The sequence below is a fragment of the Neophocaena asiaeorientalis genome, unplaced genomic scaffold, assembly GCF_003031525.2.
Source record: "Neophocaena asiaeorientalis asiaeorientalis breed wild unplaced genomic scaffold, Neophocaena_asiaeorientalis_V1.1 scaffold589, whole genome shotgun sequence".
Taxonomy (NCBI): domain Eukaryota; kingdom Metazoa; phylum Chordata; class Mammalia; order Artiodactyla; family Phocoenidae; genus Neophocaena; species Neophocaena asiaeorientalis.
The window spans coordinates 1,170,855-1,196,674 of NW_020172683.1; the positions used below are offsets into that span (position 1 = coordinate 1,170,855).

The 25,820-nt window shown below is 38.5% G+C and overlaps 1 protein-coding gene across 1 annotated transcript in view; it reads right to left on the reverse strand.

Annotated features, from left to right (window-relative positions):
• The window catches only part of LOC112396204 (flavin containing dimethylaniline monoxygenase 2), a 52,046-nt gene that overhangs the window by 1,314 nt on the left and 24,912 nt on the right, over positions 1-25,820 (reverse strand). Inside the window, 5 exon segments of the mRNA XM_024739833.1 lie at positions 1,952-2,307; positions 3,920-4,119; positions 7,905-8,047; positions 10,633-10,795; positions 12,817-13,005. Coding sequence (XP_024595601.1) covers positions 1,952-2,307; positions 3,920-4,119; positions 7,905-8,047; positions 10,633-10,795; positions 12,817-13,005 — 1,051 coding nt within the window.

Genomic DNA, 25,820 nt, shown 5'->3' on the forward strand with positions numbered 1-25,820 from the left:
CGGTCAGCGCTGCTATGTTGTTGAACTCCAAGGTGCGCCACCCGCATTGAGTTCTATGTAATGTTGCCCAGGGATCACCAGGCTACAGCGTGGACTCTGGGGTGGGAGTGGGGGGTTAGAGAAGAAGGTGGAGAGGGAAGGTGAGCCTGAGAAGTTGGGAAGCCGTGCCAGATGGCTTGAGCTCCATTCTGAAAGTGGTGGGAAGCCATGGGGGACAAGATGAGATTCGCCTTTTGGAAAGATTCTTTGAGGTGCTGAATTTTGGGAAATGGGCTCCCGGCAGGTCAGTTTAAAGGCAGCAAGACAAGAGGCTGTTGAAGAAAACCAGGTGAGGGAAGGCGTGGCACAAACTGAGGTAGGGCAGTGGGGAGAGAGAAAGATTGATGTCAGTTATCACTGTGTGCTTGTGATTCCGTCCCCTGTCACAGGTGTCCCTGGAACTTCAGACATGCTGAAGAATGGTGAGCTTCCCTGGATATGGCTAGTCATCAGACATCTCAGATTCAATGAGTCCAAAACTGAGCTCATCACTGAAGTCCTACTGCTCAGACTTGCATCCTCTACCACACGCTCCCTCTAGCCCCAGCACTGCTCCCCACCCAGTTTCCACCACCTGAGGTCCGCCTTGATCAAGTCACCCTTGATTCTGCTCTTTTCCTAGAATTTTTCTACATGGAGCCAAGCATTACTTCCCGCTGGTTTGATTCTTAACTAGCTCTCTTCTCCACTTTGTCTCTTTGCCTGGCTGAGGTTGTATCACATTTTAGTATAGACGATTACAGTAGCCTTCTCACTGGTCTTTGAGACTCTATTCCTTTCGCCTTTCAAATCTGTCTTTCACACTAATGTTGAAATAATCTATGAAAAGTGAAAATCTGATAATGTCTGGTCCTTGCTTAACCTTTCATTGGGTCTTCTGGCAGAAGAGCTTTCTTAAATGGAGACACTAGGTCCTCAGGCCAGGGTCCCTAAGAGTCCCTCAGATGGTTTTTATGTGTAGCTAAATTTGGGAAGAGCTGATATACATTTTATATTCAAGCTCCTTAGCATGTCTTAAAAGGTTCCTGTGTCTTGGTCCCTTCCTCCCTAAGAATAATCTCTCACCCCTCTCTGCCTCACACCTCATGTTCTAGGAATTTCAAGTATCTTGTAATAATTCCTCATCTGCATCACACCTCTGTGCTCTGATTCCCTTTTCTGCACCTGGGAAACCCAGTTATCTAGGGAGTTTTCCTTGACCACATGCCCTTCCTTTATCCAAACTCTGCTGTCGCTAAGCACCCTTTCTCTTTTTCCAGACACTCCATGTAGTCCTCTGACAAAGCACATGTCTTATTATCTTAAAATGACCCATTTAAATTTCTCTGTATCCTACCAAGTTCCAGCACAGGGCTAAGTATTCAATAAGATTTTGTTGAGCTGAATTGAGCCCTGGATCAGGGAGATAGTAACAGCCTTCTGAGAAGTACAAAGTGCTACACAATGCTCAGAGAGAAATATTTTAATAATTTTATAGCTTTGTAGGGATCTGTGAGGTTGAGCTGCTTAGGTATTAAGAGTTAATTTGGAGTTAAGTATGGAGTAGGCCCTAGGTCTCTTGATTTGCACATATACTGAGGAATTTATAAACATAGGTAAAACTAGGAGTCATAGATGTCTTCCTTCCTTCTGTTCTCTCATTAGTCCAAGAAAAAATAATATTTACTCAACATTATGCCAACTGAAATTCTCTGAATTTTCTAATATTTTAAAGGAATGATTGCAGATATTTATTATTATCGTATCCCAGTATTGGTTATTTTGTGAATTTTCTAACTTTTTAGGATGTCAGTTTTGTGAGAGCAGCCAAGGTTGGCAACCTTCTTGTTGGCAACCTCCTTTTCTAAACTTGTTATTTAGCAAAATCCACCAGGTGTGAAACACTCAGCCATTCACTTGCCCACTCACTTACCTTTGAAAACTCTTATTACCCAACGAGCTTGAAGTTCAACAGTTGGGAAAATTGAACCTAGAGGCTGGATAAGACCAATGCATGCAAGGGTTGACTTCTCCAGGTGAGGAGGGAACATGTATTTGTACAGCAAGACCATATTATTGTCTACTTTAACAAGTGGATCTTCAAGGAAGGGAAAAGAGAAAGTATATCCTATGGCAAAGACAATGATGTCAATGTCCTCCTCCATTGTTCCATCCTCAAAGATGGCAGAAGTTTCTGTGAGCTCTTTCACTCTTGATTTCACCTTGATGGCTCCATAGAGTATATGACTTGGAAGATCATCACTTAGTATTGGCTATTTCATAAGGTATCTGAAACATGCAGAAGAAAACACTCAGAAAGAGTATTTCTTTTCTTTTTTCTTAATTTTTTATTTATTTTATTTTAATTTTAATTTTTGGCTGTGTTGGGTCTCCGTTGCTGTGCGCGGGCCTTCTCTAGTTGCGGTGAGCCGGGGCTTCTCTTCGTTGCGGTGTACGGGCTTCTCATTGTTGTGGCTTCTCTTGTTGCAGAGCACGGGCTCTAGGCGCGCAGGCTTCAGTAGTTGTGGCACGTGGGCTCAGTAGTTGTGGCTTGCGGGCTCTAGAGCTCAGGCTCAGTAGTTGTGGCGCATGGGCTGAGTTGCTCCGCGGCATGTGGGATCTTCCCGGGCCAGGGCTTGAATCCGTGTCCCTTGCATTGGCAGGCGGATTCTTAACCACTGTGCCACCAGGGAAGCCCCAGAAAGAGTATTTAATGAGGGGTTTTGAACTCTCTTGGTATTTTATGGGCTTGGCTCTGGTAATAAAGAGGTTTTTCAAATATCCATAAAACTTTCTAACTTGACTAGTTGGGCTACCCCAAGCCTTACTCTCTGACTTTATTCTCATGTCACATATCTCTTCCGTCAACAAATAAGCAAAAACATGTAGATGGTGTGGGCAAAACACATTTCAAAAAAGGAGGCATTCCTAAGGGCTTAGACAAAATGCCAGTGCCTGTGGTCAATTCCTGAGCATTCCAGTTGTTATTATCCCATTGGTAATTTCTGTTGTTTTATGTTATCTACCTTTAATTATCTTGATGTTCCATTTAATTTCTATCTGATCATAAGTAAGTAAGGAAAACTTAGTTAAATTCCCATTAGTTTTGAAACTTATTAAGGGATTAGTGTGAAAATTAATGCATAGAATCAAGTTTGGGGATATTTCTTGATCCCAAATATACGTGGAGTCTCTGTATGTATGTGATAGCATGAATAGTGGAGCAAAGTCTGGCTGTATTTCTGGAATTTCCTTTTTTGTAGATTTGAGAACCATTTTGTTAAAAAAATAAGGATACATGGTACATGTATCAGATCTCAGAAGATAGCAGCCACGTTGCATTTGTTGAAAGATTGCAAACCTCTTCTGTTTTTTTTTTTTAAGGGAAGGAGCCTGTTATCAAATAAAGAAAAATAAACATCCATATTTTTTGCTTGTGTTTATGATCAGTGATGTATAACAGATTAACAGGCAGTGAGTATGTTCTCGAAAGCTACCCACAGGAAGAACCCTTGTGGTGTACAGAGTTAGCAAAGTATGAATTAACAGATGTAGAATTTGGATCAGTTTTCCCACCCACCCTCTGAAAGGAAGGTCACAATCTCTTAAAACAGCCTTTTCCAATGTTGGACAGCTCTGGGTATTAGGAAGTCCTTCCCATGATCCTAGTTCTACTTTCTGGAGCAGCTCATAATATTTATACTTCATCTTCTTAAATATTTACTTTTTAAAAGGCATACAGAACAAATTTGGAATTCAAAATCCAGGAGCTACATGATACCCATATTGTTAGGTTGTAGTTTGAACTACCATGTTAGCAATTTAGCTCTTTGCAAAAAGAAACCCCTCTGACATCCTTGATTACCAATGAGTATACCATAAAAAAGCAAAGTAACTCTACTTGTTTTGAGGCATAAGTCCATAATTTTCATGGTTGAATCACCGATTCATCTGTTGTTCCATCACCCATTTTACAACTCTTCGTGGCAGGACATTTCGGAGCATGGAGCTAAAACGGGTGTGGAACACCATGTCCCAGGGATAGCCATCTTCAGAGATACGGCACATGACCCAGGAACCGTGTCTGGTGCTGATAAACACCTGGTGAGCAAAAAAGGATGCAGTTCAAACTAGGGCATCATCTCTTTTGGGAGGAACCCACTGTGTAGATAATACATGACATGTATGGACCCAGAATTTGCTGAAATGCTTTGTTTTAAAGATGATTGACCTCAAAGTGAAGTACCTTCCAGTTTTCACTGCTCTGGGGCAGCTTTATCATACATGTGGGAACGAGTAGTACTTATGCTGATAGAGGAAGACTACCATAGTCTTGAGAACTTCATGGAAATATGAGAAAATCTTTGGGCTAAACCAATCATAAAACCCACAAATTTTTGCCATGTTTGAAGTTGTGGTTCAATGCTCCTTCCCTCCTCTTCCCTTTTCCATCCACCACAAGTTGTTTTTATAGGGAAAGTATACAATTATAATCCTAGGAAATGTATGATTACAGCCTAATGTCTAGATAGGCACAAATATATGGATCTGTATATCCCCAGAGAGGGAATAACAAGGGAAATCAGCTTCTTCCCATACTTGAAAGAACATTGTTATATATTTTAAAAGTTAAAAATTCTGAACTTATACTGTGATTTCCGTTCTCTTCAAGTGCACTTCTGAATCCCCTCTCATATGTACTCTTTTTTTTTAAAAAAAATGTAGCATTATTTTATTAACTACTGCATAAATTCTAAAAGCATATATGTTATGATTCCTTCCATCAGTTTCTAGATCTTGATTGAGTTACCAGATTTTTAACTTTGAATTTATTTTAAAAATTCAGAGTTTAAAAATCTAACATTTACTATTCATAGATATTACTTTACATGGAAGTTAATATAGGAGATTCTTTTTCCATATAGGTTATTACAGAGTATTGAGTGGAGTTAGTTCCCTGTGCTATACAGTAGTTCCTTGTTGATTACCTATTTTATATATACTAGTGTGTATATGTCAGATGTATTCTTTACCTTGTATACTTATATTTCCCTAGTTTTCAAGGTGTGCATTTATATCTCTTTTCAAATATATATTTTACTTTGTTTACTGTTACTCCGCCATTGACCAAATGCATATTTGACTTGCGTCTTAAAATTTTATATGACAGTACTTTTACATGCCAGAACTCTGTGAGTTCTGCTGTACAAGGCTGTCCTTGATAAACACATAAGATTCACTTACAAGGAAACTGATTCACTTAGGAGTTTAAGATCATGCATTCTAGATCTAGGACTCTGGATCCAGACTGCCTGGGTTTGACTCTCAGCCCCACTACTTACAAGCTGTGTTGCCTTGGGTGAGTTACTTCAACCTCTCTGTGCCTCCATTTCTCTCTCTCTTTAAAATAGTACCTGCTTCATAGAATTATTGTGCAGATTAAATGAGATAATATATGTCAAGTACTGAAAATATTGCCTGGCAAGTGATAAGTACTGATAGGTATTATTATTTTGTAAAGTTAGCCTGGAGGAGAGGAGTTTCATATAGTGCCACATATCTGGAGTGAGCCAGAATTTGGAGACAAGTTCTGCTGGGGCCTCAACTCCTTAGCTTGTGAAGTAGCACTTACATAAAATGGTATAATGGTGTTGAATTGTTGGTCTGTGAGTGGTAATACCCTTATATCCTGATTTTCTCCTGCTGTTTCCCTTTTGTTGACTTGGCACTACTTTGGTTAGGTATTAGATAATACACTTCAAATATTTCCATGAATGTCTCTTTCCATTACTTATTGTCTGCCCTTCTTCCTTAGGGTCAATCCATGTTTCATACTGAAAGCTCTGCCTATTTTATTTATTCTCTTTCTGCTGTCACCATCTTTACAGCGGGGAGTCTAATCTGGCTAGCTGTACTAGCTGCAACAGTGTGATATGTCTCAGGATTTAGGATCAGGCTTCTTTCCCTGAGATGCATACTTCAGGCCAAGGGTCAGAGATCTGGTTTTTGGTGAGAAAGTGTGTGGATGGCTCAGCACCATCCCATAGTATTTTGAGTGGTGCTTTTGGACTGTGGTAGAGCATGCCATATACTTGTGAACATGAACCTCCTTTAACAGAAGCAGGGCACACTCAGGACTAAGGTGAGTTTAGCCTATAATTTTAAGCTTTGCAGATGCACCTGGTTCTATCCCTTACATACATAGCTCCTATGTATCTCTTCTCACAGAAGGGTTGAGAGTGCATTACTCTGTGTAAGACATTTCATCATAATTATCAATTATGTTATTAATCCAATAAATATTGAAAAGACATCCTATTTAAAGATTAATGAGGTGAAAGGCACACAAATATAGCAAAGGTGGTTTCTTAATATTGAATCTGGCATGACTGACAGGCTTTTACATGGCAAGGCCCATATAAGGAAATAGACTCTTGCAATCTAAGATTTGATATCTTTGGATCATCTGTTCTAAGTCCAAATCACTGACCTGTAACATGTAGTGGTCTAGTACACAGCTTTCCTTGGTTGGCAGCTAAGTCAGCTCCTTTTATCATACTCTCTTCCTCAAGCTTGGCAGGCATTCCCAACAGGAAAGAGACTGGACCTTTTGCCTCCCTACCTGAGTTGGCTCTTCTCCAAGACTTTACAGTTACTGCCTCCTCACTTGTTCTTCACACTGAGGTCTTTTTTTATGTCCATGCCACTCTCTCACTTTGTCCCAGCTTACCCTTCCCACTCCCCGTGTCCTCAAGTCCATTCTCTACGTCTGCATCTTTATTCCTGTCTCCTGCCCATAGGTTCTTCAGAACCACGTTTTTTTTTTTTTAGATTCTATATATATGTGTTAGCATACGGTATTTGTTTTTCTCTTTCTGACTTACTTCACTCTGTATGACAACTCTAGGTCCAGCCACCTCACACTGAGGTCTTAAAAGCTTTGGAAAGTGAAAAGTGGTTTCTTTTCACAAAAAAGGTGAGGACCTCCTGGGTCTAGTAAATCTCTTTCTGGTGTTAGTGACCTGCTCATCCCCAGGGTGGTAATTCTGACAGGTCCCAGTGGAACCCCCTTTCATCAACCTGCTGGGGAGGCACTATGTTCTTTTATCACATTTGCTACTGGGCATCTTGAGCCCTGACAGTGTGAGTCTCAGGACTGGACATTTTTGCTGGTTGTAGACATGGCTACTGCAACTCCTGTGTAGCCAGAAATTGCTGGGCTACATCAGAGTGATAGGGCCCTGTTGAGAGGGGATGCTTTGGGGAGAGGAACCTTAGCTATTTTCCCATCTTTGCCTAGCTCTGTCCTTGTAAAAGGGTTTTATTTTCTGCTATTCCCAACCACCTCTGTCAGCATTATCTGTACCTTGTAATGTTTGACTCTGGAAGCTAAGCTGTGTCATTCCTGAGCAGGTGCAAAGATAACAGTGGTTGGAAGGCCTCAGGGAGCACCTAAATATCTGTGATTATGGTTGGGAGTCTGTCTGTTTAATCTTTCCTTTAATGATTCTTGGAAGCTAAGGATTATTTACATTTCAAATAGAATTCAAATATGCACTAAATTTCTAAAAGGCACTCCTCCAAAGATGAACAGGTCAACTCATAAAGCCCCCTGGGTAGAAACAAGGCCTCCTGTGCTGAAAGTCATCTGATCCAAACTTAAGTGAGGGAACCATAGCCCACAGAAGTAAAATGACTGCCTCTAGGTTACAAGGCTGATTAGTGGCAAAGGTGGGAGATAAACTCTGGCTTCTTGATTTCCAGATTTTCTATGATACCACACTGGGCAACCAAACAACAAATCAGTTAATGAGTAATGGAGCCTTAGTTACATGGCTGGGATTTTCCTCTCCTCCATCGTACAAGGTAATCAGGGAACATCTTACCTGAGCAGCCTTCTTACTCAACTCAACTGCAATATCTGAGGCTGAGTTTCCTATTCCAATCACCAAAATGCGTTTTCTTTCAAATCCCTCTGGGTGCTTGTATTGGTGGCTATGGAAATACTGGCCTTTGAACTTCTGAATACCTTTAGGGGGAAGAAAAGAGAAATCCATGAACTATGTCAAGTTAAGTTCAATAAGACTGCACCATCAGCTTTTCCTTTCTGGGGAAAATCATTCGTTTTGTCTCTTCCCCTCTTAGGTATGTTACAGTATCAAGGCCAATTGGCAAACTCAAAGTATGAACCACGTAAGAAATGTTAGGTTAAGCATATGGTACAGGACCAAAAGAGTTGATTTCAGAGGCTGCAGCTTAGATATTTATTAGAGAACAAACAATTTTTTTTATTTTAGCAGCAAAGACATCTTTATAGTTTGTTTCTTTTTATCTTTATTAGAGTATAATTGCTTTACAATGGTGTCTTAGTTTCTGCTTTATAACAAAGTGAATCAGTTATATATATACATATGTTCCCATATCTCTTCCCTCTTGCGTCTCCCTCCCTCCCACCCTCCCTATCCCACCCCTCCAGGCAGTCACAAAGCACCGAGCTGATCACCCTGTGCTATGCGGCTGCTTCCCACTTGCTATCTAAGAAAGAAAGGAAGAAGGAAGGAAAGAAAGGAGGGAGGGAGGGAGGAAAGAAGGAAGTAAGGAGGGAAGGAAGGAAGAAAAGAAAGAAGATAAAGTAAATAAAATAAAGATTAAATATAATAAAGTTATTAGAATAAAAAATAATTATTACAAAAAAAAAAAAAAAAACTCCCAGCCCCGCCCTCCCAGGTGAGTGAGGAGACTAGCCTCTCGGTCTAGTGAGTGCCGCTCAGCACCGATCCTCTGTCCGGGAATTTCCCCGCTTTTCCCTCCGCACCCCTGTTGCTGTGCTCTCCTTCACGGCTCCGAAGCTTCCCCCCTCCGCCACCCGCAGTCTCCAACCGTGAAGGGCTTTCCAGTGTGTAGAAACCGTTCCTCCTCCCCAGTTCCCTCCCAGACGTGCAGGTCCCGTCCCTATTCTTTTGTCTCTGTTTATTCTTTTCTCTTTTGCCCTACCCAGGTACGTGGGGGGTTTCTTGCCTTTTGGGAGGTCTGAGGTCTTTTGCCAGCGTTCAGTAGGTGTTCTGTAGGAGTTGTTCCATGTGTAGATGTATTTCTGGTGTATCTGTGGAGAGGAAGGTGATCTCCGCGGCTTACTCCTCCACCATCTTCCCTTCATCCCAAAACAATTGGTTTTGATGAATAGAGCAGAGTCAGGTGTTGGTTTCCAGCTACCCATTATCCTATTTTGGACTGTACAATGATATTTTATTATCACATAGCATATATTCTTTTTTCTTTTGCGGTATGCGGGCCTCTCACTGTTGTGGCCTCTCCCGTTGAAGAGCACAGGCTCCAGATGCGCAGGCTCAGCGGCCATGGCTCACGGGCCCAGCTGCTCCGCGGCATGTGGAATCTTCCCGGACCGGGGCACGAACCTGTGTCCCCTGCATCGGCAGGCGGACTCTCAACCACTGCCCCACCAGGGAAGCCCTAGCATATATTCTTTTAAATGTTTCTTAAGCATATTATGAAGTACTATTATCGCAGTTGTGTAATAATTAGCATAACATTCATCATTCTTATTTTGCAAAAGCAAACAAAAACCAAAATAAGCTAAAAACATGGCACATTATAAGGTGAAGGATAGTTTCCACCTTGCAGTAAATCAGCAACTTACTGGACAAGCCCTTTTGAAGATCAGCATCTCTTTGTCTTTTCCCAGGAAACATGACTTTGTTAAACTATTTGTGTTTGATGGTGGGTTGCTTGAAAGAGCCTTTAGATCATTAGTTCTCAAAGTGTGGTCCCTTGGCCAGCAGTTTCAGCATCACCTGGGAACTTGTTAGAGAGGCAAATTCTCAGCCTCATACTAGACCTAAAGAGTTGGAAATGCTAGGGGTGGAAACTAGCAAGTTGTGGTTTTAAAAGCCCTCCAGGTGATTGTTTGAGATTTCCACTGCCTTAGGTCAGTAAGCCTCAATCCCAGCTGAATATTGAAATCACCTGAGTAGCCCTTAATTGACTGAGGCCTACCCTAGACCAATTGAATCTTTGAAGGTCTTTAGAACTTTAAAAGCTCCTCAGATGGTTTGAATAATGTGGGGTTTGGACTGAATCACCGTATCAGATGTTTTCGTGAAGACAGTGGGAAGGAGATACGCTCTCTGAGGGAAGGGCCTGGGAGGTACCATCTTCCCCTGTGCTCCCTGAAACATCACTGTCCTGTAGCAGCACTTATTTCCAGAAACTCTTCCCAGTAACCCTGGCTGTGGGCATGGCTCTGCAGAAGTCTCCAAAGATGTAGCAAAGTCACAGGTGTTTGGCAGGATAGAAAAAGGACAAGGTAAGCACATGGCTGAAAGGACCTCTCCAACAGAGAACCAATTTGGGTGAGAATTCTCTGAAATACTGAGTAATATTTAGTGACTTTAAGGGAGGCTGGCTGATAATGAAGACCCAAAGAGCTCAACAGAATCAGAGATGGTGTTTGGAGTCTCTCATCTTTCTAGTTTTATCCTGATCTTAATATTATGCCGAGTTGCAGTAGCTAGGTAATTTTGCCTGACAATCCAACCCGAATATAAAGTACCTGGACACCTACTCAGAAAAGCTGGGGATCTCCACAGGCCTCACCTGGAAATGACTCCAGTGGGAGGTGAGGGAGTGTGTAATGACCACTGCAGACTGTGACTGCGTCAAAGACAGCACTTTGCTCCTTGCTGTCGCTCTCGGTAACAACCACCCATTGGCTAGTGGTTGAGAAATCCGGGCGTTTTTTCACACTGAGGACGGTTGTCTTGAACGGAACACAGAGAAGGCATCATTGAGAATTACTCTGGCATAACAGGGGCCTTGTCCAGTGCCCTGGGAGTGGAGATGGGTAGAGTGCAATGTCTGATTCCATTTAGGTCCCGTCTGAATCCATTTCAAGCCACTTAAGGCAAAGACTGCTAAGTGCGCCCTGCTGCTTCTTCCTTGGCAGGTGCAACCAAGGATGTGCTTTGTGTGAGAAGCCTGACTCAGCAGTGGTTACCAGTGTTAAGAACTGAATAAGGACTTGAGAGAGACCCAGAAAAAGCAAGACAATGTCTGGGCAAGATACAAAATACATGTTCATCATTCAGGTGATTACACAATCAGTATTTATCAAGAAGCTTTAGAAGTGTTGACCTCTGTGTAGACTGTCTATTAGAGAAGATATTCCATGTGAAGCAGTTTGCATAGCACCTGGCACAGTGACATCACTCCATGAATGGTAAGTTCATATTTATTATTTTTAAAACATCATGCTAGCAATACACTTCATGATCTCATTTGGATGAAATAATTTATCAGTTCATGATTTTTTAGAATGCCGTTTTGCTCTCTGGAGGTTTATGAATTTCTAAAAGTGTACATAAATGTGTGTCTGCTGTATTTAAGAAGCAGTGTCAAAGGAAACAAAGCTTTTCTCACTTCTAGAGGAATGGCATGCTTCTCCTCTTGTTGGCAAGTGTTTGAGTCCCTTATACATGCATTTCAAATTTTCATATATTTTTCAAAATGCTGGGTTGGCAATGTTTGAAGCTGTTCCAATTAAAAAATGTATGTGGAATATTAGTATAAAGCTTATGAAAAGGCTATAAAATGTCTGGGCATTTTCAGTTGAAAGATTCAGATTTGAAGTTCCGGGTAGTATACTCTCTAAAGTACTGTGGATTCTTGCTATTTAAAATGTGGTTTGAGGACCAACCTTCAGTATCACTGATGAAGTTACTAGAAATGTGACTGACCTGAGCCAGTTCACCCCTCCTCAGGCAACCTGGTGGTTTTCCCCTCCTGGGAGGTCACCATATTAATACAGAACTCAGTGAGGACACCTCCTTTTATAGTTTGAGTTAGTTCCATCATCTTATGGCTGTAGTAACTCAGAGGCCAATAAACAGAAGTGAGTTTTCCTAAGCCCTATCCAACCTCCAGAAAACAACCTCAGTAAAATCATAAACAAGAGAAATGGAAACTGGGGAAAAACTACATTAGATAGAATGTGATATTTTAATGGTATTTACATATATTGATGTCTATCAAATCAATGATTACAAATTAATATACTACAAATCTGGAACAAAACTAAAGTTACTGAGAAAATGAGCTGTGTTAAAAAAACTAAGTTCCACTAACAGTTATTTATTCAAGGCTATAATTTAAATTTTATTTCCTAGGCACAGTTACTAGTTTTCAGAGTGTAGGTTACTGATAAAAATTCAGGATGTTTAATGAGAATATTGTTTTTTTATCTCATTGATTATTTGTTTTCAAGGAAACACAGGAAAGGTAGTTACAATTGTATTTCAAAATGGTCTGGTTATTCTTTTGTTGCTAAAGAATGCATCAAAAAAATAGCCAAAATGGTTTCTACAGGCTTCTGAGATGAATGGAGAGCTGTGAGTTTATTTAGTACATTTTTCTAAGAAATTTCATTTTTATGGAGACGGTAAGAAAATGAAATAACACTGTGGTATTTTTTTTCATATATCCTTTCAAAGGAAATGAGGCTAGGAGTCCTCAGTGGTTATAGGTATTAAATGCAGTTTCACCGTCAATATAATCATTCAAGTCATTAATTTTAACATTTTTTTCTTCTGTTAATGTATATAATCTATAATATCAGGGGTAATGACACTACTTTTTGGGTTTTCTACTGTGCTGTTGTTTTTCAGAAAATAATTGAATTAGAATGTTTTGTTTTATTCCCAATTTCTTTCATTATCAGAGTAACTTCTCTATTTAAATGTGAGCTAATATAGAGAAAACCATTCTTTCCCCAAAATACAATACCTGGAACTGAATATATTTTAGTAGATCAAACTTTTTGACAAAAATCCTGAAGTATTCCAGGAGCTTAGAATTGTGCAGGAAGTTTGGAAAATCTTCAGGCATTGGAAGGTCACTGAAACAGGACATTTCTTTGCTGGTGTTGGTGATGACAGATTGATAGATACTCGCTAGGCCATCTTCAGTATTTTCCTATTGAAATAAAAGAGCGATAATCCTGTATTAAAAAAAAAATCCCTTGGTTTCCTACTCTTCTTCCAAATCTAACCCCTGCGTGACATGAACCTCTTTCATTGCTGTAGCGTGATTGAAATGTCTGCCTGATGAGGTGCAGCATATGTGCTTCATCATCCTATGTGATATGACCTGGCTGGGGCCTTCCAGTGTTGCTCACTGGAGGGGCTATTGCCATTGGTGGGATCAGGAGTGGGGGCAGTCCTCCTTCTGACACATTGCAGGATATTTAGCATCCCAGAACTCTACCTGTTTAATGTCAATCATTGTGACAACCAGCCCTCTTCTGAAATTCCCCCTGGGGAGGAATTTGTTCCGCCTCGTTAGGAACCAATACACCCTGGGACACTGGTCAGAGACTACAATGGAGAATTTCAATTAAAATGAGTACTTTTGGGGGCAGGAAGTTTTTGCATCTTAATTTGAATCCTCCCCCGCCTTTATTTTATGCTTTATGTGAATCAACCTTCCTCAAGTGACACAGGTAAGTAGTATTAATGCCAATCAAATCTTAAACTTGATTCTAAATGTTATCGAGTATGCTTTGGTAAATCAGGAGGCAGCACATGCCATGGTTGAGTTTATAATTCCCTCTGCAAAAGTGCTCTGCGTAATGAGTTAATGTTAAATCATACAAGAGCCAAGTACGGTGATTCAGTGTCTGTGAAATCAGCATGTTATCAAAGGAAGTTTTATAAGAAATCTACATAATGTCGCCCAAGAACTCCTCAATAGATGCTTCTGCATTGCAGAGACTAAGCATAATCCAGGCACACAGTAGTTGCTGTTATGACTCAGTACTGGGGTAGGATATAAAGAAATGGAAAGGCTGTAGGAACTCATAAATTAATTGAAATAAATTCCTTAATCTTATATAAATGGCATTATGGCCTCTTTCACAGAATAGTAAGTAAAGGAAAGTAAATATTCAACTCTAATCCCACCACTGCAATAAATCAGTTGTATATGTTGTTTTCTCATCCTTATTCACAGAAAATCATTACTTTCCTGCCAAATCTTTAGATCAAGACTCCTTACATTTTTGCAACACTTGAAAGAGGCAGCCTGGACTAGCAGAAGGAGCCTGGTCTTTGAAGTTAGACACAGGTTTGAGTTCATCTCTTTCAAACTGAGTGAGCCTGGACCCGTCAGTACCCCTGAGCTTCAGTCCTCTCATCTGTAAACTAGGGAGGTGCTAGGTGCTCAAGAGTATTGTTTATTGTTACTGAGGAAGCGGTACGCTTCAGCAGAGCTGTCAGTTATACCTCACGGTTCACTACAGTAGAAGAAAGGCAACCAGGCAGCTGCTCTGACACCAAAGGAAGTGATACAAGTACACTCACTATCAAATCTGAGTTTTCTGATATTTCCTTTGCCAGAGGCTGTACTCAGTTTCAAAGAGTTAAAAAAGATTAAACTGTGGAATCTTGCTTCTGTTATCAGCAAAGCTCTTTATATGTATTGGGCTTCACTGTGTCCAAATTTCAGAGATTATCCGTACTAACATGAGTTACCACAGCTAAGATGATGCTTACTCTCAGATCATGCCATTTAAGAGCAATAAAAAGTCCAAGTTTGTAAAGATCCTTCCTCATACATTTCACACTCTCTCTTTCTTCCTCATTCATTCATCCATTCATTCCCTCGTGTCTACCGTAGGCCAGGAGTCAGATGCCTTTTTTCCATGAGCAAGGTGTTTAACCTTCCTAGTCCAGAATCAAGGCTTAGATGATAACTTTGTTACAGTTTTAAGTGGCTTGGTAAAAATTAGATTAGGGTACGCCAGCTTTCTGGGTGATTAATTTGGTGTGGTGTTATTATTAACTGTATGTACATATTCGAAGGCAAAGGGAGTTTGTATTCGAATCTGCAGTGCTTTCTGTCTCATATACAAGGATACAGTGATCTGAACTCTGGATGAATAAATCATGGTATTTTTATTTTCAAACACTAGCTTCAAATTGCATAATACAGTTGTCCCTTAATATTCACAGGGGATTAGTTCCAGGACCCCTTGTGGATACCCACATCCATGGATGCTCAAGTCCATTATATAAAATGGTGTAGTACTTGTACCTATGCAAGTTATGTAAGGCAGAATCCTCATTTTCTCCTGTAAAATGGGGTTCTTCAGTTGTTCCAACATTAAACAATCATTATGAGGCTTTGATGAGATTAAAGTGCTTAGCACAATGCCTGACTCTAAATAACTGCTCCATCCATGTTTGCCTCTATTGCCATTATTACCGGTCACTAGAGTTAGTCTTACTAAACCCGTCATAGTTTTAAAACAGCTAAACTAAGATCGACTGTTACACTAGAGCCAACATGTTAGTTTTTTCAAGTGCTTTAAATTGGCTTTAAAATGTGGTTGGCTCCTCTATCAGGTCAATCTTAAGGGGATTTCGAGTGAAGAGAACTGGTTTGATGTCTCAGCCCCTACGGTAATTTCAGAGCCAGGGCAAGGCTTTCCTTTGGGGATTTTACTTGTGTAATTTGACACAATTGATGATGACATCACAATTATTCTTCTGAAGATCAAGTAATAATCTTTATCATTGGGTTGATTGGTATACAGCTGTGAAAAAAAAAAGCTTTGTGCTCATGTGTGCTTCTTCCTGTGTTGGCTGAAGTAGATGTCTATATGTTTAGACAAATCTGGGTAAAATTGAGTTTGCCCAGGGTTATAAAGGGAAGATGATTCTTATTAATAAACAAATGTATATCAACTGTACCTCCTGTTCAGGCCCTGAGCTTGGAGTTAGGGATAAGATGTAACCAGGACACACAGCTTCTATCTTTATGGAGCTTACTGTTATATTGAATTAAAATCAATTTGGACTTTGAAGATGGAAAGTGGAGACAGAATAAGATGAGAGGCTTTGCTCAACCAAGTCAAGGACAGGAGACAGTTTTCAAAACAAATTTAACTCACATATTTACTTAAACTACAAGCACTGCCTAAAAATGTTAGTTAAGCACAAATACAGATAAATAGCCTGAATTTCCTAGCAAATAGAATTTGCTACAATTTGCTTGTTTGAGATAAATGGTCATATGATAAGCATTTTCTTAATATAAACTTTTCTGAAGGTCAGAAGACTATATAGCAAAACCAAGTTAGTTCAGACAGTACTGATTTGGAATTTATGATCTTTTGATTATAGGCTGGACTGAAGTTTATCTTTGACTGTATAAAAATAAAAAGCTGTAAAAACTAAATTAAGTTTAAGAAAGACTATAAGGCTAATATTTAATCTACTAGAGGGAGCAACTTACAAAGCAAAAATATATTCACTTATTATAAATGTAAATACAAAATCTTATAAACTAGTCTTTTTCATTATGAAACATAATTATATTGACCTCTACCAATCAGTAGTTTGTTCTCATGGCTAGTTACTCTAACCAGTTTGGAAATAAAATTTATTTCTTTGAAAATATTCTGTCATTCCATATTTTCACTCTTTCAGGTGGACTTTATAGCTCTCTGCTCCATTGTTTGTAATAAGTGTAACTGAAACTCTTTTTACTTCCTTGTCCTACAGTTAGAGGCAAAATTGTCATTCCCACATGCTAGTCCATGGACTAGTTGCATTAGAAGAATTCAGGGGAGATTTGAAAAATATAAAGTGTGAGTAGGTCTGGTTTGGGCCCAGGCATCTGTATTTTACAAGTGCTGCCCAGCTGATTCTTACGCACAATGAACATTGGGAAACACCATCTTTATTAGAGTGTCACTGCATTCTGCCATCTCTCCATTAGGCTGGTACTTCCCTGATCTCTGGCCTTGATCACTGACAGAGCCCCCTAATTAAACTCCCTGACTCAGATATTGCCCACTTTCTTCACTGACTTCAGGGTAAACAGTACACTCGTTGGCATGGGACACAAGGTCCTCACAATGAGACCCTGGCTATTCTCTCCAGCCTCATCAGTTATCACTCAGCCACTTTCATCCTTCTTTCCAGCCACATCACACGACTTTCTATTCTGTAAGTGTATCAGGTTTCACAAGCTTCCATACCTTTGCACATACCATTTGCTCTGCCTAGAACACTTTCTCCATATTCATGTACCTGATCTCTGAACATTGTCAAGACAAGTAAAAGCATCACATCCTTTAGGAAGCTTGCCCTATTCTCTGCTGAGTGAGATTCCGTGCTTTCCATAACATTTAGTGTATCAGCCCTTATACATTTGCACTCTGTAAATTTGCTTTAGTTCCACCCCACCAGCCCCCCACCGACACCCCACTGAAAAATGAGCCCATTGATGGCAGGGATGGTGCATTTGGGTCTTTTTAGTACCTAGTACATGCCTGGTGCGTAGTATGCAATCAGGTAATATGTTTGTTGAATGAGTGAAAGAAGTAATGTTAACTGGAAGCTTTTTTCCCTCATTGCAAACAGGACTTAATGATACTAAAATGGATGTTTAATAGTGTCATGGGAATAAGTAAATGGTTTTGCTGATAGTATGCTATAAACTTTGTTTTGTTTTATGCATGAAAATGTTATGATTTTGCTAATATTATGCTATAAACTTTATTGTGTTCATGCAAACATTACATCTTTAAAAATACTAGGGAAAACTAACCAAAGTATATCTTAAACAGCTGGAGAAGAGGCTTAAGAACCATGGTGTTTTGATTGTCTGGAGAGTTACAAATATCTAACATGTTAAATTTAGTTCTATTAAATGGGTAGCAGTGTACAGAAACTTATATTGAATTATGCTGTGATAGATTCTTTGGATAAATTTATCTAAGGGAACTTCTGAAAGTAAAACAAGGGTAAGGTAGTTATCTTTTCCGGGAAGGAAATGGCTCTTTGTTCTAAGCTAGTTCTATATGATGTTAAACTGAACATGCCAGTTGAAACAGAAGAAAGGCTGTGATGCATAGAAAAAAATAGATGAACTATATGTTAAGTCAGTGTGGAAATGGCACCATATGGGAAATTCTATTTGGTGATATCCCACGTGCCTGCTTCACAGTCTTATCTTTCTATTATCAACATTTAAATCAATGACTTTGATGGAGACAAATACAGGTGATCAAATTTGTATATACCCAAAGCATGGAGGCATAGAAACTTGACACAGGATTGAAACTTCAAATAAACGCTTAAAATGAAGTATAGTTGATTTGCAATATTATATTACTTTCTGGTGTACAACATAGTGATTGAATATTTTTATAGATTATACTCCATTTAAAGTTATTACAAAATAATGGCTATGTTTCCCTGTGCTGTACAGTATATCCTGTTGCTTATTTATTTTATACATGGTAGTTTGTGTCTCTTAGTCCCATACCCGTATCCTGTCCTTCCATGCTTCCTCTCCCCACTGGTAACAACTAGTTTGTTCTCTACATCTGTGAGTCTGTTTCTGTTTTGTTATATACATTTGTCTGTTTTATTTTTCAGAATCCACATATAAGTGATAACAGAGTATTTGTCTTTCTCTGATTTATTTCACTAAGCATAATACTACCCACGTCCATCCAGGTTGTTGCAAATGCCAGAATTTCATTCTTTTTAATGGCCAAATAGTATTCCATTATATATATATACCGCATCTTTATCCATTCATCTCTTGATGGGCACTTTGGTTGCTTCCATATTTTGGCTATTGTAAATAATGCTGCTATAGACATTGGGGTGCATGTATCTTTTTGAATTAGTGGTTTTGGTTTTTTTGAATATATACCCAGGAGTGTAATTGCTCAATCATATGGTAGTTTTATTTTTAATTTTTTGAGGAACCTCCATACTGTTTTCCACAGTGGCTGTACTAGTGTACATTCCCACCAGCACTATACAAGGGTTCCCTTTTTTCCGCATCCTTGCCAACATTTGTTATTTGTGTTCTTTTTGATAATAGCCATTCTGACTGGTGTGAGGTAATATCTCACTGTGGTTTTAATTTGCACTTCTCTGTAGATGAGCAATGTTAAGCATCTTTTCATGTGCCTGTTGACCATCTGTGTGTCTCCTTTGGAAAAATATTTATTCACGTCTTCTGCCCATTTTTTAATTGGGTTTTATTGAGTTGTATGAGCTGTTTATATATTTTGGATATTAACCCCTTATCAGTCATATCATTTGCAAGTATTTTCTCCCATTCAGTAGGTGTCTTTTTGTTTTGTTGATGGTTTCCTTTGCTGTGCAAAAGCTTTTACATTTTATTAGGTCCCATTTGTTTATTTTTGCTTTTGTTTCTTTTGCTTTAGGGGGCAGATCCAAAAAAAATATTGCTGTGATTCATGTCAAAGAGTGTTCTGCCTTATGTTCTTTTTCTAGGACTTTTATGGTTTCAGGTCTTACATCCATTTTGAGTTTATTTTTGTATATGGTGTAGGGAAGTTCTAATAATTCTTTTACATAGCAAACTTGACAGAAGATTGAAACTTCAAATAAACACTCTTTGACTAAAGATAAAACCAACTAAATAATGTTTAACATGCACAAATGTGAATTCCTACAAATAGGATTAAAGAATTAGTTTCACAAAGATAGTGACCCAAGTCATCAATGATTCAAATGAAAAACACCAAGGGGTTTTAAATGATCCCAAGCTTTGTATAAATCATTAGAATTATGTGAGACAAAGCGTGATGGTAAACCAACATAAGTTTAATCTCACTATTTTGGCTGGTTCTAAGACCTACCATCTACCACTTATTAGTCACTATAGGCAAACCACTTACCTTTGGCTTTCTCAGTTTTCAGTTGGAATTAATAATAACTAATGTAGGAGAGTATTGTGAGTATAGAATGAGATAATTCATATGAAAATAATTATATAAATGATAGCTTTAATTTTGTGGATTCTGAAAAAGCTGGTGCAACAGTAAACTGTTTTAGTAGAGGTGTAGCATTCAAACCAAGGGAAGCATAAACTATAGTTTATAGTGGGAATGTGTCAAACGAATTGATTATAAAGTTTTTGAGAGCAGTGATTATGTCTGATTCACTCTGCATTGTCTAAAGCACTGCTAAACACTCTTTGGTTCTGAAAAAAGTATATGTTGTGGAGATAAACTGGCTTGGAACATTGGATCTTGGGGGAGTAACATTTTAAGACAGAAAGTGATATTTTAGATTGAATCTAGAGGAAGGAAACCAAGATGAAGAGACGTTTAGAGACTATTACACGAGGAGTAATTAAAATAATTGAATATATGTAGCTGGGATAAAGACATATTTATATCCAAATGTAAAAAGGAAAGAAAAAACAATGTATATCGGTAAGTTCTGTATGAGCATAGGTACCAGGAACAGTAAAGGAGGCAGAGCAGGTTCGAGGCTGAAGGAAGAACATGCTTTCCTCTCTCAATACCTCAGTAAGGTTATTAATTGTGAGGGCTCAGAAATCCTACAGACCTTCACTTTTATTCTTTTTTCCACTACCTATGTTCCCTTGTGCAAGTTGTTTATCCCAAACGTTAGTTTTGTCTTCATATGTAAGTGAGGATAATCATAACACCTACGTCCTAGGAGTATTGTGAAGGAAACTGAGATGAAGCATGGCAAGTGCTTCCCATTGCTGGAGAAAGTGCTAAAATATATGTTAATTACCCACCCTTCCCATGTTCCAAAGCGGCCACTAGGGGGTGCCAGAGAACTGGTAACCACTAGTTTGTTCTCTAAATCTGTGAGTCTTATTTCTTTTTTGTTATATCCACTAGTTTGTTTTGTTTTTTAGATTCCATGTATAAGTGATATAATACAGTATTTGTTTTTCTCTCTCTGACTAATTTCACTTAGCACAATACTCGCCAAGTCCATCCATATTTTTGCAAATGGCAAAATTTCATTCTATTTTTATGGCTGAATAGTATTCCATTGTATACATATACCACTTCTTTTTTATCCATTCATCTGTTGGTGGATACTTAGGTTGCTTCCATATCTTGGCAATTGTAAATAATGCTGCTATGAACATTGGGGTGCATGTATCTTTAATGAATTAGTGTTTTTGATTTTTTTCAGATAAATACCTGGGAATGGAATTGCTGGATTATATGGTAGTTCTAGTTTTAGTTTCTTGAGAAACATTCCTACTGTTTTTCATAGTGGCTGCACCAATTTACATTCCCACTAACAGTGTACGAGGGTTCCCTTTTCTCCACATCCTCGCTAACATTTGTTATTTGTGCGTGTGTGTCTGTGTCTGTGTGTGTTTAATGATAAACATTCTGACAGATGTCTGTATCCTTCCCCAGGTTAGGGTAGTTTATAGCCATTATTTCTTATTTATATTATTATTTTTTAATATTAGATTTTTAAAACATCTTTATTGGAGTATAATTGCTTTACAATGGCGTGTTAGTTTCTGCTTTATAACAAAGTGAAACAGCTATACATGTACATGTATCCCCTTATCTCTTCCCTCTTGCATCTCTCCCCTACCCTCCTTATCCCACCCCTCTAGGTGGACACAAAGCACCTAACTAATCTCCCTGTGCTATGTGGCTGCTTCCCACTAGCTATCTATTTTATATTTGGTAGTGTATATATGTCCATGCCACTCTCTCACTTCATCCCAGCTTACCGTTCCTCCTCCCCCTGTCCTCAAGTCCATTCTCTGCGTCTGGGTCTTTATTCCTGTCTCCTGCCCCTAGGTTCTTCAGAAGAATTTTTTCTTTTTTTTTCTTAGATTCCATATATATGTGTTAGCATATGGTATTTGTTTTTCTCTTTCTGACTTACTTCACTCTGTATGACAGTCTCTAGGTCCATCCCCCTCACTAAAAATAACTCAATTTCATTTCTTTTTATGGCTGAGTAATATTCCATTGAATATATGTGCCACATCTTCTTTATGCATTCATCTGTCGATGGACACTTAGGTTGCTTCAGTGTCCTGGCTATTGTAAATAGAGCTGCAGTGAACATTGTGCTACATGACGCTTTTTGAATTATGGTTTTCTCAGGGAATATGCCCAGTAGTGGGATTGCTGGGTCATATGGTAGTTCTATTTTTAGTTTTTTAAGGAACCTCCATACTGTTCTCCATAGCGGCTGAATCAATTTACATTTCCACCAACAGTGCAAGAGGGTTCCCTTTTCTACTCACCCTCTCCAGCATGTATTGTTTGTAGATTTTTTGATAATGGCCATTCTGACTGGTGTGAGGTGATAACTCATTGTAGTTTTGATTTGCATTTCTCTAATAATTAGTGATGTTGAGCATCCTTTCCTGTGTTTGTTGCCATCTGTATATCTTCTTTGGAGAAATGTCTGTTTAGGTCTACTTTGCATTTTTGGATTGGGTTGTTTATTTTTTTGATATTGAGCTGCATGAGCTGCTTGTATATTTTGGAGATTAATCCTTTGTCAGTTGCTTCATTTGCAAATAGGTTCTCCCATTCTGAGGGTTGTCTTTTCATCTTGTTTATGGTTTCCTTTGCTGTGCAAAAGCTTTGACGTTTCATTAGGTCCCATTTGTTTATTTTTGTTTTTATTTCCATTTCTCTAGGAGGTGGGTCAAAAAGGATCTTGCTGTGATTTATGTCATGGAGTATTCTGCCTACGTTTTCCTCTAACAGTTTTATAGTGTCTGGATTTTCATTTAGGTCTTTAATCCATTTTGAGCTTATTTTTGTGTATGGTGTTAGGGAGTGTTCTAATTTCATTCTTTTATGTGTAGCTGTCCAGTTTTCCCAGCACCACTTATTGAAGAGGCTGTCTTTTCTCCATTGTATATTCTTGCCTCCTTTATGAAAGGTAAGGTGACCATATGTGTGTGGGCTTATCTCTGGGTTTTATAACTTGTTCCATTGATCTATCTTTCTGTTTTTGTGCCAGTACCATACTGCCTTGACTACTGTAGCTTTGTAGCATAGTCTGAAGTCAGGGAGCCTCATGCCTCCAGCTCCGTTTTTCTTTCTCAAGACTTCTTTGGCTATTCAGGATCTTTGGCGTTTCCATACAAATTTTGAAATTTTTTATTCTAGTTCTGTGAAAAATACCATTAGTAGTTTGATAGGGATTGCATTGAATCTGTAGATTGTTTTGGGTACTATAGTCATTTTCACAATGCTGCTTCTTCCAACCCAAGAACATGGTATATCTCTCCATCTGTTTGTATCATCTTTAATTTCTTTCATCAGTGTCTTACAGTTTTCTGCATACAGGTCTTTTTGTCTCCCTAGGTAGGTATATTCCTAGGTATTTTATTCTTTTTGTTGCAATGGTAAATGGGAGTGTTTCCTTAATTTCTCTTGCAGATTTTTCATCATTAGAGTATAGGAATGTAAGAGATTCCTGTGCATTAATTTTGTATGCTGCTACTTTACCAAATTCATTGATTAGGTCTTGTAGTTTTCTGGTAGCATCTTTAGGTTTCTCTATGTATAGTATCATGTCATCTGAAAACAGTGACACTTTTACTTCTTCTTTTCTAATTTAGATTCTTTTTACTTCTTTTTCTTCTCTGATTGCTGTGCCGAAAACTTCCAAAACTATGCTGAATAAGAGAGGTAAGAGTGGGCAACCTTGTCTTCTTCCTGATCTTAGTGGAAACGGTTTCAGTTTTTCACCATTGAGACCGATGTTGGCTGTGGGCTTGTCATATATGGCCTTTATTATGTTGAGGAAACATCTCTCTATGCATACTTTCTGGAGGGTTTTTATCATAAATGGGTGTTGAATTTTGTTGAAAGCTGTATCTATTGAGATGATCATATGGTTTTTCTCCTTCAGTTTGTTAATATGGTTTATCACATTGATTGATTTTTGTGTGTTGAAGAATCCTTGCATTCCTGGGATAAATGTTTCCCAGTTGATCATCGTTTATGATCCTTTTAATGCGTTGTTGGATTCTGTTTGCTAGTATTTTGTTAAGGATTTTTGTATGTATGTTCATCAGTGATATTGGCCTGTAGTTTTCTTTTTTTGTGACATCTTTGTCTGGTTTTGGTATCAGGGTGATGGTGGCCTTGTAGAATGAGTTTGGAAATGTTCCTCCCTCTGCTATATTTGGAAGAGTTTGAAAAGAATAGGTGTTAGCTCTTCTCTAAATGTTTCATTGAATTTGCCTGTGAAACCTTCTGGTCCTGGGCTTTTGTTTGTTGGAAGATTTTTAATCTCAGTCTGAATTTCAGTGCTTGTGATTGGTCTGTTTATACTTTCTATTTCTTTCTCATTCAGTCTGGGAAGGTTGTGCATTTCTAAGAAATTGTCCATTTCTTCCAGGTTGTCCATTTTATTGGCATATAGTTGCTTGTAGTAATCTCTCATGATCCTTTGTATTTCTGCAGTATCAGTTGTTAGTTCTTTTTCATTTCTAATTGTATTGATTTGAATCTTCTCCCTTTTTTTCCTGATGAGTCTGGGTAATGGTTTATCAATTTTGTTTATCTTCTCAAAGAACTAGCTTTTAGTTTTATTGATCTTTGCCATCGTTTCCTTCATTTCTTTTTTGTTTATTTTTGATCTGATCTTTATGATTTCTTTCCTTCTGCTAACTTCGGGGTTTTTTTGTTCTTCTTTCTCTAATTGCTTTAGGTGTAAGGTTAGGTTGTTTATTGGAGACAGTTCTTGTTTCTTGAGGTTGGATTGTACTGCTATAAACTTCTCTCCTAGAACTGCTTTTGCTGCCTCCCATGGGTTTTGGATAATCATGTTTTCATTGTCATTTGTTTGTAGGTATTTTTTTTAATTTCATCTTTGATTTCTTCAGTGATCCTTTGGTAATTTAACAGTGTATTGTTTAGCCTCCATGTGTTTGTATTTTTTACAGATTTTTCCTGTAATTGATATCTAGTCTCATAGCGTTGTGGTCAGAAAAGATAGTTGATATGATTTCAAATTTCAGATTTACCAAGGCTTGATTTATGACCCAAGATATGATCTGTCTTGGAGAATATTCCATGAACACTTGAGAAGGAAGTGTATTCTGTTGTTTTTGGATGGAATATCCTATAAATATCAATTAAGTCCATTTTGTTTAATGTATCATTTAAAGCTTTTGTTTCCTTATTTATTTTCATTTTGGATGATCTGTCCATTGGTGAATATTGGGTGTTAAAGTCCCCTACTATGATTGTGTTACTGTCGTTTTCCCCTTTTAAGGCTGTTAGCATTTACCTTATGTATTGAGGTGCTCCTGTGTTGGGTGCATAAATATTTACAATTGTTATATCTTCTTCTTGGATTGATCCCTTGATCATTATGTAGTGTCCTTCTTTGTCTCTTGTAATAGTCTTTAAAGTGTATTTTGTCTGATATGAGAATTGCTACTCCAGCTTTCTTTTGATTTCCATTTACATGGAATATCTTTTATCTGTCTCCTCCCTTTCAGTCTGTAAGTGTCTCTAGGTCTGAAGTGGGTCTGTTGTAGACAGCATATATATGGGTCTTGTTTTTGTATTCATTTAACAAGCCTGTGTCTTTTGGTTGGAGCATTTAATCCAGTCACCTTTAAGGGAATTATCCATATGTATTTCCTATTACCATTTTCTTAATTGTCTTGGATTTGTTTTTGTAGGTTGTTTTCTTCTCTTGTGTTTCCCACTTAGAGAAATTCCTTTACTATCTTTGGTAGAGCTGGTTTGGTGGTGCTGAATTCACTTAGCTTTTGCTTGTCTGTAAAACTTTGATTTCTCTGTGAAGTCTGAATGAGATCCTTGCCAGGTAGAATAATCTTTGTTGTAGGTTCGTCTCTTTCATCACTTTTAATATATTGTGCCATTCCCTTCTGGCTTGTAGAATTTCTGCTGAGAAATCAGCTGTTAACCTTATGGGAGTTCCATTGTATGT